The sequence below is a fragment of the Nicotiana tabacum genome, chromosome 2 (genome assembly GCF_000715075.1).
Source record: "Nicotiana tabacum cultivar K326 chromosome 2, ASM71507v2, whole genome shotgun sequence".
NCBI lineage: Eukaryota > Viridiplantae > Streptophyta > Magnoliopsida > Solanales > Solanaceae > Nicotiana > Nicotiana tabacum.
Genome location: NC_134081.1, coordinates 110,159,272 through 110,178,676, shown reverse-complemented (window position 1 = coordinate 110,178,676; position 19,405 = coordinate 110,159,272). Strand labels below are relative to the sequence as shown.

The 19,405-nt window shown below is 37.6% G+C and overlaps 1 protein-coding gene and 1 pseudogene across 1 annotated transcript; both read left to right on the top strand.

Annotated features, from left to right (window-relative positions):
* Positions 1-246: 246 nt before the first annotated feature.
* LOC107820612 (putative alpha,alpha-trehalose-phosphate synthase [UDP-forming] 11) lies at positions 247-2,793 on the top strand (annotated as a pseudogene).
* A 16,144-nt stretch (positions 2,794-18,937) lies between these two features.
* Positions 18,938-19,405, top strand: LOC142167852 (uncharacterized). Its single transcript, XM_075228051.1, has one exon. It carries the CDS (start codon positions 18,938-18,940, stop codon positions 19,403-19,405), a length of 468 nt encoding a protein of 155 aa, XP_075084152.1.

Sequence of the window (19,405 nt, the reverse complement as noted above, 5' to 3'; positions counted from 1 at the left end):
TTCTTTTCACAGTTTCATTAAGATCGTATAGTCGAACGGTTAGTTTTTACTGTTCTATTTTATTTTCTTTTATCAGTACTGTGATTGTTTTATTTTCTTTTGTGTTCGAAATGTCTTTCTAATTTTATCTTGATTTTTTGAAACTCAAAAAATACTTCCATTTGTGGATGCTCTACCATCTTCTTCACAAGATAAATTGGGGTTTGGACTTCTTCGCTGCTCTAACTTTGTTGCATCAAGGTAATCACTTCGTTTCAATTTACTTCACTGATCTGTACTATTTCATCTCCGCTCTTCATCTGGTAGGAATTTTCATTTTAGAGAAAAAATCTGTTTGACTTTCCCCTATTTTGAATTTGCATAGTTGCCAAAACTCTGAATAAATGGGTTTTTGCTGCTTCGTTGGAACTGTGCTTGCTTTGAATTTTAGTATTTTTACGGAAATTTATTGTGAATATTGGTGTGGATTTAAGGATTTTTACAGAAATTTTATTGTGAAAATTGGTATGTAGAAATTATTTTTATAATTCTTTGTGTCAGGAGGGGAGGTTAGTTACGTACTTAGGACTCTATGTGTTGAAGATTTTCTGGTATTTGCATTAAAACTGTGTGTTTCAATCTCTAATTTTTGGTACAATTTTTTCAACTTTATTGGTAATAAACTGGTAGGGCAAACCTCTAAATCTAAGTTTTAAATAATGAAGCTTTAGAATGCACTCATTTCCAAGACAGGGAAAATTGGATTACTGTGATGGACACTTTTTGTTGGTTATTGCACATTGACACATGTTAACATAATAGTAAATCTGATAGGGCCAGGGAAAGAGATGGTTTTCGCTAATCATGCTATAAAAGAATTATATTTTGTTGTTGGTGGTGTTCCACATATGCCTTAACTGTCTTCAGATCTTCTTATTGAAATACCTTCTCCAAATGGTTCACATCATTATGGATTATGTTTTACCTGTCTTCCCTTGGATGGACTGCTTTGTCAGTAAAGCAACAAGTATTTAGCTATATAAATGATGTGCTTCAAATGAAAGGGCAAATTAACCAAAGAATGAGACTTCTAAGAGGAAGAACAACTTGGAAGACGCTGCCAATTCGCAAAATATTTAGCATTATGCTAGGAAGGGATTAAGCTAATCCACTTGAACTTATGTAGGAATCTTGAAATGAATTAATTCTAGAAAGGGATAGATTTAAGAAATACTTGTTGCCTTTTGTCCAAATTTTTGGAAGCTTTCGGGTGTAACACATTACTTTGCTTATAACAAGACAAATAGAAGGCCTATCTTGCTTGACTACGATGGTACTAAGATGCCTGAGGATAAGGTGAACAAATCCCTTGGTAAAGAAGTCATCTCAGTTTTAAATGGTTATTATACACAATATAACGTTCTACCATTAGTTCCAAATTTGATGTCATTTTGTTTAATTTCGATTCCAGAAAAAATTTCAAAAGCATGCTATGTTTTTGTAGTGTTGAAAAATGTAAAACAAATACAACTGGGTTTACAATACTTAAAGAGGAATGTATACTATTGAAAGAACACGAAAGTAAGCAAAAAAGAAATTGGAATTGGTACAGTACCATGGGTCCTATAGCTTCTACAATAGATAGTTTTCATATAATTTGGTGGATGTGAGTAGGGATTTTACAATGAGTCGCAGGGGTAAGGATTCTTTGAGCCACTGGTTATCTCCATGTCCAAGACTCGGCTATCAACTGAACATGGTTATTTTAAAAGGTTTGATATTGTTGCTACTTTGGTTTCATTAACACAAATTAGATTATTATCTTCTTTTGTCTTTTTCAACTAACTGTTTGTATCTCTTTAATTTAATCCTTTATATATGTGGAATATGATTTACAATGGGAATCACGCCCAACAGCTGCAGACATGGACTGAAAAAAGCAACATTACCTATTATGGAGCATTATACAGAAGCAAGAGATGGTTAGTCAATAGATCAAAAGGAAAGTGCTCTGGCATAACATCATCAAGAACCCGATTCTGACTTTGGTATATGGCAAGCAAAAGAGCTTCTTCATCATTTGGAGAGTGTACTGGATAATGAGCTTGTCAACACATGGTTGAGGTGAAACCACATGTATGAGAAAAAGGATGATGGTTGAATAATATTTCAAACTCGATGAACTAAAGTGGATACTAACCTTATTCATTTATTGCAGGATTAAGCTGAGGCATAGTTGTTCGGAGTCTAATGGCGTCAATGAAGAGTAGAAGGTAGCCACCACTTTTTTTTCTATGCATAAGCGATGGCATATTCGACAAAGACATGTTTGAGAGAATTGCAAGTCATCTACCAAACCTCTTTTTGCTTGATAAAGTACAAGTGTTTGCATCCAATGTTGATCAGAAACCAAGTATGGCCTAATACTATCTTAATGATATAGTTGAAGTTGCAAAAATGCTTCAACACCTCAAAAGCAACTGCATCATCATCAGCTACCGCCTAAAAAGCCAAGTCATACAACCTCCCTTAAATTTGTCACTGTATAGTTAGTCATACTGCTTATCTACCAAAACTTATCAAAAATGACAACTCTTTCCAGAAAACCCATTAGAAAGTAATTTAATGGTAGCTAATATGAGTTTAGGCTACAAACAAGTATTATTTTATGACCTTAAGGAATTCCATTATATGTTTACTTGGTTCATACTACTCTATGGTATACATTGTTAGAATACTTGATATAGATTTTGGACCTCAAGGTGCAAGTGCATTTACATTATATAGATAATGGAGTCATTTAATCCCTGATTGCTTCCCAGTTCTTCATGTGCTTCTCTTCTCGATGAAGTTCATTTGCTTGTTGATGTTGATGTGATTAAAAACTTTAGTGCTTGCTGAAAATTATCTTTGTCAAGTCGATTCTTGCTTAACCCCTTATCTCCAAAATTTTTTATGTAAAATACAATTCATGGCACGAGCACGACAGAAATCTAAGTGTTTCTGCTGATAAAATATAAGTATGACGTACTTATCAGGAACTGCAATTTTGTTCTACTATTTGACATGTACTTTTTTCAAATTACTAGAGTTTCTTAGCAGTGCTAAGGATAGTAAAGTAGTAAACAAACTCCTTATCATGAAAATGTTCTCAAATAAATTCTAACTTGTTATAGTGCTATCTAAAATTTTGTTAGAAAACTAAGAGGTATGAATGTCAAAAACATGTAGATTTTTCCTTTTGCATATGATGTTAAAGACATAAAAATAGTGAAGTTCACCAAATTTTTTCATAGTGTTTATGTTACCTTGACAGGTAAAATGGGATGAGTACTTTGTGCAGCTTTTTACTTCATTTTTTATGCATGTTAGAGCTTCTTCAAAGGCTTTTGATTATGATTTGGTTATTATTCAAGCTGGTGTTGGTGGCTATGGTGCTGCTCTTTGCGCCATCAAGAAAGTAAACCACCTTGTTGTAATTCTGTGGTGGATTGAGTTATATAGGTGTTAGTCTTCGCTTTCGCTCTTAGTTGCAGAAGAAGACTTGTGAGAGCACCTTTGTTTTATTTTGTTAAGATGTATAATTCATGTTCAGCTGAATATTATCCCAGTATAATGCAAATAGTTGGGCCCATGCTTGCACTGGCCAATCCCATCTAGTCATTTGAAAAACGAGCAACTTACTTTTGAAGCTTTGGATCTAATCTGACCCTATTGTTAAAAAAATAAAATAAAAAAAAATAAATAAATAAATAAATAAAAAAAAACTCAATTGTATCATTTCCACTAACAAAGGCAGGTATTTTTACCATTTCACCTATGATTTATTCCGATCAAGGAAAGCTAACTTTGCCAATATAAAAATGTTAAATGACATACTTTTCCCCCTTGCAATTTGTTATAAACCATGAATCATGATTTCTATTTATTAATGTCAATTTTGGTTCCGTATGTCGTCAGTTTTGATTTTCAAGGTATTTCTAATTTATTATAGTATTTTTCGTTTAAATAATGACAGAATAGCCTAATAGACATTTCTACTTGCACCGTTTTCACATCCCAGTCCTTATACTTTATGAGTTTTCATCTAGACATCTCCACTTGATCAAAACCAATTTTTTAAACCCCTCTGACGGTTGACCGAGCTTGAGATGGACAACAACAACAACAACAACAATTCAGTGGAATCCCATAAGTGGGTCTGGGGAGGATAGTGTGTACGCAGATCTTACCCCTACCTATGAAGGTAGAAAAATTATTTTCGAAAGACCCCCGACTCAAGAACGTAAAAAAAATATATAAAAAAATAGAGCAATAGAGAAATAATAGCAACAACAATGTAATAAGACAGTATAAGCAAATAATACAACGGATAATGACAGAGATCCAAGGAAATGAAACAACAAGAATAATGTCAATCTCACTGCTAATACTGACATATCGTATATAAACAAGGGATTAGGAATAGAAAGGTACCCGACTAGTACAACTACTACTCGTAAGACAAGGCAAACTATAGACTGTCTATCAACCCACCACCCTAATTTTCGACCTCCGCACCTTTCTATCGAGGTCATGTCCTCGGTAAGCTGGAGTAGAGCCATGTCCTGCCTAATCACCTCACCCCAGTTCTTCTTAGGCCTCCCTCTACCCCTCATCTGACTCGCCACTAGCAACCTCTCGCATCTCCTAACTGAGGCATCAACGTCTCTCCTCTTCACATGACCAAACCATCTCAGCCTCGATTCCCTCAACTTCTCTTCCACAGGGGCCAAACCCACTTTGTCCCTAATATATTCATTCCTAATCTTATCTTTTCTGGTATGCCCATACATCCATCGCAACATCCTCATTTCTTCTACTTTCATCTTCTGGGCATGGGATTTCTTGACTGGCCAACACTCGACTCCATACAATATGGTCGGTCTAACTACTTCTTTATAGAACTTGCCCTTAAGTCTAGGTGGCACATTCCTGTCAAACAAAATACCAGAAGCAAGCCTCCATTTCAACCACCCGCTCCTATACGGTGTGTGACATCCTCGTCGATCTCCCCGTTACTCTGTATAATCGACCCAATATATTTAAAACTATCTCTCTTGGGGATGACTTGGGTATCAAGCTTCATTTCCACTTCTGATTCATGCGTCCCAATACTAAACTTACACTCCACATATTCTGTTTTTGTCCAGCTCAACTTGAAACCTTTAGATTCCAGGGTTTGTCGCCACACCTCCAGCTTAACATTAACCCCGCCGCACGTATCGTCAATAAGAGCTTGAGATGGACAAATTGCGTGTAATTCACGCATGCAAAGAAAGTGATACTACTAATTTTGAAGGATTAAATCAGGAAAAAAAAATGAAAAGCAATAAAGTTAAGATAAAGTTAACCAATTTCCTCCCCCCCCCCCCCCCATTTTCTACTCTTCCTCAGTTTCTCCCCCCTCCATGTCGTTCCAAACCCCTTGCCCTCCTCCCTCTTTTTTCCTCGACACCACCAAAAATAATGGCTAAGGCTTCAAAATTTCAAAATCAAATAGAAATATATTGACTTTCTCTGTTTTTAATAAAATAATCTTTTATTTCTTATTTCATTTTCTATAAAATGAAAACCCAATTGATTTCTCCACTTAACTTCTAGAAGTACCTTTGTTTCTTCTTCCTTTTTCTGTTAACTCAAACCAATTGATCAGTTCTTTACTAAAAATAATGACGGAGGCAACGAAATTCCAACTAATAAGTTTTTCAGGTGATTTTGAGATATTGGAAGTCCAATCTGGATTTTTCTTTTTCCTTTTTTTCAAGGGATTAAGATGAGATGGAGGATTTTATGGTGATTCCGATTGGTGATTTATACAGGGAGGTGGTGGTTGCCTGTTATTTGGTTACAATGAAGAAATACTTTTGCGGCGGCTAATTTGTTTTTGTTTGGTTACCAGTCGTAACATTGGGGAGAAGTTAATGGGTGAGGGTGTACTTATGAATGAAGAAGAGTTCTGCCTGGGGAGATATGAAGGATGATCTTTGGTGGGGTTATGGATGGTTCACGGTACAAGAAAATACTTGGTGAGAAAATAAATGATGTGGCATATATTGGTGAAAAAAAGACATGACACGTGGACTATCAACAAGGTGACAGGGTATGGTACGTGGAACATTAATATAGTGACAAGTGGTATTCTTAATTAGATGAGTTAAAGAATGCGAAAAAAGTACGAGAGAAACACCCACGAGGTTATACTGAGGAAAAAGCCGGACCTGACAAGTGTAAAAAGGGGAAACATGAACGAAATGAATAAAGGTTGTAAAGAAGGGAAGATACACGAATATGTCATAAATAAGGAAAGGAAATCGGTACGGTTACAAGAATTGTTTTTTATAAATATTTCCGTTACAGTTGTATATGGTAACTATAACGACGCGGCCAGTCGTTTTGAGTATTACAACTCATTTTCCCTATTTATTACTCAATTTATGCTTTACAGTTGTTATGTGACTTGCCGGGGTAATTGGTTCAGGTCCGGTGAGGTTTTGGAATGAATTGTAACACTTAGTTCCAAGGTTTAAAGCTTAAGTTAAAATAGTGACCGGATGTCGACTTATGTGTAAACGACCTCGAAATAAAGTTTTGATGATTCCAATAGCTCTGTATGGTGATTTTGGACTTAGGAGCGTGTCCAAAAAATTATTTGGAAGCCCGTAGCTAAATTAGGCTTGAAATGGCTAAAATAGAAATTTAAGTTTGGAAGTTTGACCGAGAATTTTGGTATCGGAGTCGGAATCCAGTTCTGAAAATTTTCATAGCTTTGTTATGTCATTTATGACTTGTGTGCAAAATTTGAGGTCAATCGGAATTGAATTGATAGGTTTCGGCATCGAATGAAGAATTTAGGATTCGTTATTTTCGTTAAGCTTGAATTGGGGTGTGATTTGTGATTTATTATTTTAGCATTATTTGATGTGATTTAAGGTTTCAACTAAGTTCGTATGATATTTTAGGACTTGTTTGTGTATTTGGTTGAGGTCCCGGGGGCCTCGGGTGAGTTTTGGAGGGTTAACAGATCAATTTTTAGACTTGGAATGCTGCTGGAATTTTTCTGATGTCTGCACCTGGTTTCCTTCTTCGCATTCGCGAAAGAGGTCTTGTATTCGCGAAGAGGAACTGGAGGTAGGCGAGGTTGTTCATTGTATTCGCAACATGGGGCTCGCGTTCGCGTAAGGCAAGGAGGTGAGGCTATGCGTTCGCGATTGCGCATCGCGTTGGCAAAAGGGCAAATGGCTGGTGAAGATTTTTGCCTTCGCGTTCGCGAAGTGTAGGCTGTGTTCCCGAAGGTTCGCCTGGTAAAGCATCGCGTTCGCGACTGTGGTCTCGCGTCCGCGAAGAGCAATTTTTGGGCAGCACAATTTTGTGCTTCGCGAATGCGAGGGACCTGTCGCGTTCGCGAAAAAGAAAAGTCTGGACAGAATGTTTAAGTTCTGAAATTTTCCATTTTTACCGATTTGGAGCTCGGGGAGAGCCGATTTTCTGGAGATTTTCAAGAAAAATATTGGGGTAAGTATTCTTAACTCAATATTGGTCAAATTACCCGAATCCATGGTTGTTTTTAACATTTAATTGGTTAATTAAGTTGGAAAATTTAGAAAACCCTCTTAGTTTAATTCGAAGATTTGAGGGTCAAGTTGATGTCGGAATTTGGTAAAATTTATATGGTTGGACTCGTGGTTGAATGGGTATTCATATTTTATAACTTTTGTCGAGTTCCAAGACGTGGGTCCCACGGGCGATTTTTGAGTTAAATTTCAAATTTTGTTGAAAAATTAGTATTTTCATATGGAATTAATTTCAATTATTTGTATTGACTGAATCGAATTAATTGTGACTAGATTCGAGGCGTTCAGAGGCCAATTCGTGAGGCAAAGGCATAGCGGAATAAAGAATTACACGGTTTGAGGTAAGTAACACTTCTAAACTTGGTTTTGAGGGTATGAATCCCCGAATTTAGTGTTATATAAATTGTTTGGAGGTGACGCACACGATAGGTGACGAGCGTGTGGACGTGCACCGTAGAAATTGTGACTTGAATAAATTCTATGAAGTTGTAAAATTAAAGAATCATGTTATTATTCGCATATTCTCCACGTGTTAGGAAATTGAGCTGAGACTCGTATTAAAGATCATGATTTGGCTACGTGCAGATATTTTGGGACCCATATGGGTCGTATTGTTGTTGAACTATTATTTGTTTGAAATATAATTTTGTACTCAGTCACATCTGTCACTTGCATATCATATCTCAGTCCCTGTTGTCATTTATTGATACATCATATCACCATATCGAGTAAATTTTTATATCATTGAGAGCCCGAGAGACTAGAGATTCTGAGTGATATTTACGTTTATTTATTTATGCCCGGATCTGGCTATTATAGTGCTTGGGCTGAAGGAGCCCCTCCGGAGTTTGCACCCCCACAGTGAGCGCAGTTGAATATATATATATATATATATATATATATATATATATATATATATATATATATATATATATATATATATATATATATATATATATGAGGGATGGATCTTCTCTAGACATGGATCTTGTCTGAATCATTGATATTCGGGGATGGATCTTTCCCTGGACTGGATTGACCTTATACAGTACTGAGTGACTGACTGTCAGTTGATGGATATACATACATACTTGGGATGGATCTTCCCTGTGTTGGATTGACCATATACAGTACTGAGTGAGTGAGTATTTTTAGATTATGAGTACATGAAGTTTTCACTAAGGTGCATCACATACGATATGTGTATGGGCATGTAGATACAAAGATGTCATATTCCTCATATCATTCAGAATTGATTTATTTTATTTGTACTGAGTTTAACTGTGAACTTGAAAGCATGCCTACGTTTTTGTACTGTCATTTCTATATTGAATTGTACCTGCTGAGCCCGTCACTACTTTCAGCCTAAAGGTTAGTCTTGTTACTTATTGAGTTGGTTGTAGTCATATTACACTCTGCATCTCGTGTGCAGATCCAGGTGCTTTCGGACACACCGACTGTTGGACCTCAGTGTGTTACCAGTTGGAGACTATCAAAGTAGCTGCTTGGCGTCCGCTGACCTTGCCTCTCTTCCTCGCAGATATTGTACTGTTCTATATTTTCAGACAGTGTTTTTAATATGTCAGACTTTGTATTCATTTAGATGCCCATGTACTCAGTGACACTGGGTTTTGGGAGTGAATTTCTATGTCAGTAATTGTGAGATTTTCTATGAAATTCAATATTATGTTTTCCAAACTTAAAGAAAAATGTGGGTTATTGTTGTTGTCGGCTTGCCTAGTACTGAGATAGGTGCCATCACGACAGGTGTGATTTTTGGGTCGTGACAGTAATGGGCAATCAAGGCAATTAATACCATTAGTGAGCCTGGATTAAGTAAGGGAACCGTTATAATTGTATGCTCCTATATAAGGACTGAAATCTCATTTGTAATGGCATCAGACATTTATTGAAATTTATGCAATCATTCTTTATTTTATTCTCAAAGTTCTAAACCGTAATTTTGGGAGTGATTACCAATCTATTTCATATTTTCTTTGTCAATTATTTCCATTCCTCGATTTATTCTTCAAATTATTGAGAAAGTGAAGTAAATCTTGGTTATCAATAATCTGATTTCTTCTAGATATTGACTTTGACCGAGAAATCTATTTTTGGTTAAACAAATTGGTTCTGTTATCGGGAATCTGATAATCTGTTCACTTTTCAAACTCTATTTTTAACAACCAAGTATGTCAACCGTTAACGACAACAACCAGCTGAACCAACAAGGTGGAACTCCACCACACCACACATCTACGGGATCCCCTCAGCAGTCCCGTGGGAGTTCACCTAAAAGGTCTGCTTCGTGCGCTGATGATCAGTAGGGAGACAGCCAAATCTTGGAGTAGGATTCTCTAAAGCAATTGATTGCACTACAGTCTTTTGTCAGAGGATTACCCAATGCAGCGCAAACTCCTCCACCAGTTAATACAACAACTTTAGAGAACCTGCGTTCAGGGCTTGATAATTCTGGAAGTGGAGAAACTCCTAATGAATCTTGTGATGGAGGGTCAGGTACACCAAATAATTCTAATTTACAAAGTTTAGTGCTAACTTTGCAGAAACATTTGAAGGAGCAAAACGATCGTATAGAGCAAATACCTGGTGTGCCCCTGATGTTCAAAGGGGTAGATATTGACAAGTATTCACAACAACCCTGGAAGCCAAGTGCATCACCTTTATCAATTCCCAAAAAGTTAAAATGCCTGATATTCCCAAATATGATGGAACAACTGACCCTCGAGATCACATAACTGCGTTCACTACAAGCGTGAAAAGCAATGATTTAATCAAGTAGGAAACCAAATCGGTTTTGGTTAAAAAGTATGGTGAAACACTCACAAAAGGAGTGTTAGCGTGGTTTTATCTTTTACCTAAAAATTCTATTGATTCTTTTGTTAAGATTGCGGATTCATTTATAAAAGCACATTCGGGAGCTCAAAAAGTTGAATAAAGGGTGGAAGACATCTTTAAGGTTAAACAAGGAAGTACAGAATTGCTCAGGGAATTCGTAGATAGATTCCACCGGGAGAGGATGATATTGCCTCGAGTACCTGATAACTGGGCGGCTATGGCATTCGCAAACAACTTGAACGAGAAACGTTCAGAAGCCACAAGGAGGTTGAAAGAAATTTTGCGAGAATTTCCTACAATAACTTAGAACGATGTGTACAATAGGTACAGTACGAAGCTGCGAATAGAAGAAGATACAGTCGCACAGCTAAGGGTCGATAAAAGACCAGGTTTGAGACGTTCAGAATTAGAAAGGAGGTCCGGTAAAAATAGGTACGAGCCATACATGGGACCTGCAGGGCGAGACTCTTGATCTAAACAAGAGAATGTATGATTTAATTCAAGATCAAGGCAAAAAGACGCGAGTTCTTCATCCAGATTCAAAAAGGAGCGGGATGCCCGAAGCAATGATTCCAATACGCAAGCAAGAATAGGGGATTACAACTTTAACATCAACACCTCTGAATTAGTGGTTGTTTGAAGAGGTATGGGAAATAAGGTGCGATGGCCAAAAGAAATGAAATCAGATCCGAACAAAAGAAACCCATATTTCTGGTGCGAGTTTCATAATAATCATGGCCATAGAACAACAGATTGTAGGCTTTTGCAAGGAGAGGTCGAACATTTATTGAAGCAGGGCTATCTTACTGATCTGTTCAGTGAGAAACGGAGACAATCATACATGAAGAACAGACAGGAACCCCCAAAACCTCCATCACCAAAAAGAACAATCAACGTTATAACTGGAGGAGATAAGGTCAATGGAGTAACATATACAACCGCGAAAAAGACATCAAAAATCATAGTCACTCATGGAAATCGAGTTCGCCAAGTCTTGGATGGCGACAGTATAACATTCGACGATGAAGACGCGGACGGCTTGATGATTCCTCACAATAATACACTAGTAATATCTTTACTTGTACATGATATGAATGTAAAATGAGTTTTGATTGATCCAGGTAGCTCAATGAACATCATTTTAATGAGGGTGTTGAATGAAACAAGGTTTCCGGGCACAGCAATGATTGTCACGCCCCAAACTAGGGGAGGCACGACTGGCACTCGATACTGTATTCGATCGAGTTAGCCACTAAATATACTAGCTAACTAGACTGGGGGCCCAACAGATCGGGCAGCACAACATCTGAAATACTAAGCCTGGACCGTAAGCTTATGACATGAATAACAATAAGCCATATAAACATAGGTAGACAAGCCAAAATAATAAAATACTAGCTGGCCGACGAGGCCGCGACTGAAGACATACATGCCTACACACCTATATATACATGCCAAGCCTATGGGCTGGAGACTGAAAGCAGCAAAAAAAGAAACCCAGAATATTGTGTCCACAATAGCCTCTAAGAGTGTCATAAGCACTGTCGGGATAAGGCCCCAACTATACCCAAACTGTACAACAAAAGTAACCATCCTATGAAAGCTCCAGGAAGAGGTGGAGCTTACCAACTCACAGCTGAACCCCGAAATCCTAGTGGAGGGGTCGATCAGAGTCCTTACCTGGACCTGCATGCACGAAACAAAAATGCAGTGTCCCCAGGCAACGGAACATCAGTACGAATAAAAATGTACTAGTATGTAAGGCAGAAAGTAGAATCATACATAGCTGATATAAAAAGGTAATAAAGATACCACCTGACACTGAAACTCTGATAGCCTCCATGGCCGACATCCGACCTCATAGTAATAAAATATGCATGGTATGCTCGTGTAATCGTATGTCGTGAATACATATATATTGATGTAAATGCATGACATACCCAACCAAATGCTAGCAATGGCGGTCTCTCCCGGTAGCTAACCGGTATCATATTGCCAACCTGTGGCCATCTGTACAATATATATAGTCTTTCGGGCAAATAGGCCCCTTACCTCCGATTATAGCTCGAAGTCCATGCATAATATGTCATGTATGATATGAACTTTGAATTCACATAATAGGCCATAACAAGAACTTAGCCAACCTTGGCTCATTGGTACTCTTATTCTCATAATCTCATAATCACCTTCGTATCGCATACAAATGTCTCGTGGAACCTCATATCTTTTTTAATAAGTTTGAAAATTTAACTCGACTTTTAGAAAGATAACTTAACTCTGAATATGTTCATAAAAAGCTTAAGGTGCTTCACTTAGTCCTTATACCTGATTTCTTGATAATTAGTAAAAGAAAGTATTTCAAAAAAAAAATCAAATGTTTTAGTAGTTTAAACATAAAAATTATATTTGAAAATTTTGAAATCGACGTGTCACTTTAGAGATTTTAAAATACACTTTAACAAGGAAGAAGGACTGATCGCAAATACTAAATGCCTTTATTTTTAAGTCACACAACCCAAAGACGAATAAGAATTTATATATATGGACATATATTTAAGAAAGCCGATAAAATGACATATATAGATGTCGAATACCCTTTTTAACCGAACGAGTGGAGTATCAACCTAATAGCATCATAAAAATACTTCAGCTACGATACCAATGCCTTTCACAGAAGGTCTTTCTAGCAACAGAATAGTAAAATATCACATTTGGCGTCTTAGGAATTTCCCAAAATTCGTGCTAAAAGGAAGGACGAAGCTTCGCCTTAACATACCTCTCCAACGAACGTCCGAATGCCTGTAAATCCTTCACAAAAGTTGTTTCTTACGTCCTAAGCTTCGAAACCACTATATATATATGCAGCTTATACGCACATATAAACAGTTCATAAATGAGTTTAAATCGGCAGATTTGCCATATGACCCTAACTTGACGAAACGCCCGTAGAACTTTGTAAAAATAATCATAAAAGAGTCCCAAGATGATTACCTTGGCAAACCAAGTATAAATCCTGAAGAACCAGAAAGAACAACAATTTCCTATCTTCCAAAAATAGCTCCAAACACAGCTAATAGAAGGGAAAAACGATTGCAAAGCGTAGAGATTACGCTTCTAGGCACGGGGGTAAACTTTAACAATAGAAATCATTAAAAGCGCACCTTAATCACTCAAGAACACCATGAAACCCTCTCTTAAGTTTTCTCACTGTTTTGGGACGAAGATGAAATATTTTGGGGTCTTAAAAGTCGGATTTTCCGACTTATACCACTTGTTTGACCCCACCCGGTTCGCGACCCGATTTCAGCCCGGACAGTCCGCGGTAAAACAGTCATAACTTTTTACTCCAATATCGGTTTGATGTGAGATTTCTTTGGTTGCAAACTAGACTCGTAGACCTTCGATTTGGTTAGTTGTGGGTCCCATAAATCTTTATATATTGGGAGAAATGATCTGATACATTTGACCCAAAGTTTAGAAAATTTATTAGAGAAATTTACGATAACTTTTGCCGACCTTTATTTCGCAACTTGCTTGACTCCAAAACTTAACATGTGACCAGTGTGATATTATAATACCTCATAACACATTATTCTTAGCATATTATACACTCTTAGTCTTATCCCATAGGTGCAAGTTAACTTAAACCTTCCGAACGCGCGGGGTGCTACCCGAGCCATTTCTTTAACCATGAACCTTTGTTTAAGGGATTCCTTTGACTTAAAGCTTTAGTTTAGTTCCTTGATATTACCACACATTTTCAGTCTTATTCTCCCAATGTGCTATACCCAATCATATATACCTAATATAACCACGCCACGTTACGTATATTACGTAAGAGAAGAGAGAAACACCTGGGGTCTCACAGCACGGTCCTTTTTGGGGTTTGATAATTCAAGCGTTGTTACAAAAGGGGAAGTTGTACTTACCACATTTGCAGAAGGGGTCATCAAGGATACAACAGGTGATAGATGCGGACATGGCCTATAATATAATTCTGGGAAGACCGTGGATTCATGATATGGAAGTCGTCTCATCCACATTGTATCAAGTTATCAAATTTCCTTCATAGTGGGGAATCTGTCAAATCTGTAGAGATCAAGAAGCTTCATGAAGTATCAACTCAATGGTGATTGCAAGCAAGGTAGCCTATAATGCAGATGCGAAATAACAATTACAGAATTTAGTTGAGGACACTACTGCGAAAACCTCAACTGAAGACACGCAAGGACAAACTGATGTCGACTCGAGACCCGATATGATTCAAGAGCCATAATAAAATTAAAATATTAAACAACTACCGAGGAGCTCGAAGTTATAATATTATTTGTCCACTAGCCAGACAAAAAAGTTTACATCGGAGCAAATTTGAGCCCAGAATTGAAAGGTAAGTTAATTGAATTTTACGTGCTAATATAGATTGCTTTTCTTGGTCGCACTCAGATATGACAGGTATACCACCGGAGGTGATGACTCAGAAGCTGAATGAAGATCCATTACACCCACCTGTCAAGTAGAAGAAAATGAAGCAATGGTCCTTCAAAAATCAAGTGATCCAGGATAAGGTACAAAAACTTTTAAAAGTTAGTTTAATACGAGAGGTAAAGTACCCTGACTGGTTAGCTAATACCGTTGTGGTTCCAAAAAAGAATGGAAAATGGCGAGTTTGCGTAGATTATACTGATTTAAATAAGGCTTGTCCTAAAGATTCATTTTCTTTACCGCATATAGATCAATTAATTGATTCTACTGCAGGTCATGAACTTTTAAGTTTTTTAGATACATATTCAGGATATAACCAAATAAAAATGGACCCTCTAGATGAAGAAAAACTTTATTTATCACAGACATGGGGACTTATTGTTACAAAGTCATGCCATTTGACTTGAAAAATGCTGGAGCCACATATCAAAGATTGGTGACTAAAATGTTTCAAGAACATATGGAAAAAACCATGGAAGTCTACATATACGATATGTTGGTCAAGTCAACACAGACGGGGGATCATTTTCAACACTTGTCAGACACTTTTGAGATTCTCCGCAAGTACAATATGAAGTTAAACCCAAAGAAATATGCTTTTGGTGTGGCATCAGGTAAGAATTTAGGTTTTCTTGTTTCTAACAGAGGTATTGAAGTGAATCCCGCATAGATCAAAGCTAGTGAAGAAATACCAGATATACTCACGAGCAAGAAAGAGGTGCAAAGATTAACATGCATGATAGCAACTCTGGGGAGCTTTATATCAAAGTCATCAGAAAAAAGTTTTAAATTCTTTTCAGTGCTAAAAATGCAAAATTAGTTTGAATGGACTGACGAGTGCGATGTTGGTACGAGAAAATAAAGGTAAACAATCCCCAATTTATTATATTAGTAAGTCTTTACTTGATGCTGAGACATAGTATCCGCACCTAGAAAAGCTTGCTTTAGCGTTAATTATGGCATCTAGGAAGTTACGACCTTACTTTCAATGTCATCCTACTTCTGTTATAACTGCTTTTCCCCCTTAAGAAACATACTGCATAAACATGAATTATCAGGTAGATTAGCTAAATGGGCAATAAAAATCGGTGAGTATGATATCATATATCAACCTAGAACTGCAATAAAATCGCAGGTGTTAGCAGATTTTGTAGTGAATTTTAGCACGAATTTAGTTCCTGAGGCAGAGAAGGAACTGCAGGTGTTTACCATAGCTAATCCGGGGACTTGGACCCTATTTACTGACGGTTCCTCAAATATTAAAGGAGCAGGTTTAGGAATTATTTTAATTCCACTCTTAGGTGAAGTCATAAGACAAACAATAAAATATTATCCCATCACTAACAATGAGTCAGAGTATGAAGCTGTGATTGCAGGCTTGGAACTGGCACGAGAACTTGGTATCTAACAAATTGTGATCAAAAGTGACTCGCAGCTGGTGGTTAATCAAATGCAGGGGACTTACGTTGCAAGAGAGACGTGAATGCAGCAATACCTAGAAAAGGTACGAGCATTGCTTAGACAATTTCAAATGTGGAAAGCCGTGCACATACCCAGGGAGGAAAATGCAAAAGCAGACGCGTTGGCAAATCTCGCGTCTGTCGTGGATGTAACAAATGTAGAAAATGCCATTGTGATACATTTGTTTCATTCAGCACTCGATCAAACCAAGAGTGAGGTAAATTTTAATAATTTAACTTAGGATTGGAGAAACGAATTTGTGAACTTTTTGCAGTATGGTATCTTGCCTGAAGATAAGAAGAAATCACAATTGCTACGGCAGAAAGCTGCTTGGTACTGCTTAATTCGTGGAAATTTATATCGTAAAATATTTGGTGGACCTTTAGCATGGTGCCTCGGACCATCACTGATTAGTAGGGATTTTGACCACTTATTTGCACTCTTTTACTTTCGTTTTAGCTAAAAAATGCTTAAAGGTATTCCCGAGAACTAATGAAATGTGCTTTCTTGCAGGAATATTGGGAAATGAGCCAAAGAGATGAAAATCAACTCAAGAAGGAGTAAAATTAGACAAGGACCAAAACAAAGCAGAAAAGAGCAAAGTGCAGACCGCACAATACTGTGTGTGGCCGCAGACTATGAAGAATCACTGACAAATTCCCTTCGCAAAGTGCGGACCGCACAATTATTGTACGGCCGCAGAAGACGAGGTTCAGAGAGATAGTGTTTTGGGACCCTGAAGAAGTACGGACCACACTATTATTGTGCAGCCGCAGAATGCAAAAGTGCGGCCGCACTCATAAGTGTACGGTCCGAAGAAATCTCCCATGTCCAGCTCAAGTCCAAGAGTGCAGCCGAACTCAGAAATGTGCGGTACGCAAAATCTGAAGAAGTGCGGCCGCACCCCAGAATTGTGCGGCCGCAGAAGTCCATCTTGTCAAGCTAGCTTCAAAGTGCGGACCGCACATAGAATTGTGCGGCCGCACAATCTCCGCAGGGGTAATTTTGTCCGATAATTTCAGCTGGGTATAAATAGATCTTTTTGTCAAATTTAGGTCAAGTTTGAACACCTGAAAGTAGATAGTTGTTTTTTCCTTACTGTTTTGGGTAACTTTGTAATAGTTTATCATTTTAACATTAGATTTTCTTCCCTTAATCATCTATTATGAGTTTAATCTTAGTTTCTTCTTTAGTTTCTTCAATTTTGCCTATGAGTAGCTAAATTCTTAGCTAGGGTTGTGACCCAACCCTAGTATGGGTGCCTAATGGGTGTTTAATTTGGGGCTTGTTTGTGATTGGGTGTATGATATTTAGCCTAGTTCTTGCTTGAATTTAAGAATTAATGGCTGCAAATATTGATTCAAGCCTAATTGACCTAGTCTCTACTTGAGAAAGAAAGACTAAGTCTAAGAAAACTTGGCTAACAAGGAATTGGGGTAAACTCAAGAAACTGATAGCCCCAATTAAAGGGTCAAATCTAGAGATAGTAAGACCCGACTTAAACATCTATCATTAGTTTTGTGAATTACCCATTTGGACTTGAGAAATCTAAATTGGGCAAAACCACTCAAACTACAAAGAGGTATAGAGTGGGTAATTGCGTGTGATTGCTATATTACACCCCGATCAATCAAACCTTCCCTAAAGCCCACAATCCGTTAGGTAACCACCTAGGTGGAAGTCACGACCCTAGATCTTTTATCAACTTGAAAAACAACAATACCAAAAATATCGTTCCTTAGATTTTCATTTACAAACAATAGTATACTTTTTAGAAGTAGGAAGAAACAACCAATTATGTGGAAGTGCAATTTGGGCACGTCATACACCTAGTCTAGATATATACCTGATACAATATAAGCTCTCTGTGGAATCGACCCCGACTCACATTGGGTAATTATAATTGCATCGACCGCTTCACAATCCCAATCAGTGGTGTGCATTTGGGCGACATCAATCACAAACAGAGTATGTAATGAGAGAAGTACATGAGGGGCATTGCGGAAATCATGCCTGGGGAAGATCGTTGGTGAAAACATTAATAAAGGCAGGATATTATTAACCAAAAATGGAAGAAGAAGCAGAAAACTTTGCAGCCATGTGCGATAAATTTTAACAATATGCCAATAATATGCACCGACCGGCAGAGCTGTTGCATTCAGTTATTTCACCATGGCCCTTCATGAAATGGGGCATGGCCATCGTAGGTACGTTGCCTCAAGCTAAAGGAAAGGTACGGTTTCTGTTAGTTTTAATAGATTATTTCTCAAAATGGGTAGAAACATGTGCTTTTAAACATGTGCGAGAAAAAGAAGTTAGGGATTTCATTTGGCGAAATATTATATGTTGATTTGGAGTTCCAAAGAAGATTGTATGTGGCAATGGCCCACAATTCATAGGCGCAAAAATCACAGAGTTCTTCCAAAGTTGGCAGGTAAAACGAATTACATCCACACCTTATCACCCTGCGACCAACGGACAGGTCGAATCGACAAATAAAGTTATCATAAATAACTTAAAGAAGAGATTGGAAGATTCAAAGGCAAATGGCCAGAGGTATTATTAGGGTGCTATGGGCTTACCGAACAACAGCAAAAACTAGTATGGGTGAGACTCCGTTTTCACTTGTATACGGTGCAGAAGCTTTGATTCCGGTGGAGATAGGTGAACCAAGTACGAGGTACACGCATGCCACTGAAGCGAAAAATGAGGAAGAGCTAGGGGTAAATTTGGATTTGTTAGAAGAAAGGAGAGAAGCAACATTAATTCGAATGGCGGCTCAAATACAGATGATTGAACGATATTATAACAATAAAGCGAATTTGAGATATTTCAAGATCGGGGACTCCGTCCTCAAAAAGGTTTTATTGTCAACAAAAGCGGCAAATGCAGGAAAATCGAATCCAAATTGGGAAGGCCCATATAGGGTTCGAGGCATCACTGGAAAAGGAGCATACGAGTTAGAACCATGGATGGCAAGGTATTACCGTCGAACTGGAATACAGTCCATTTGA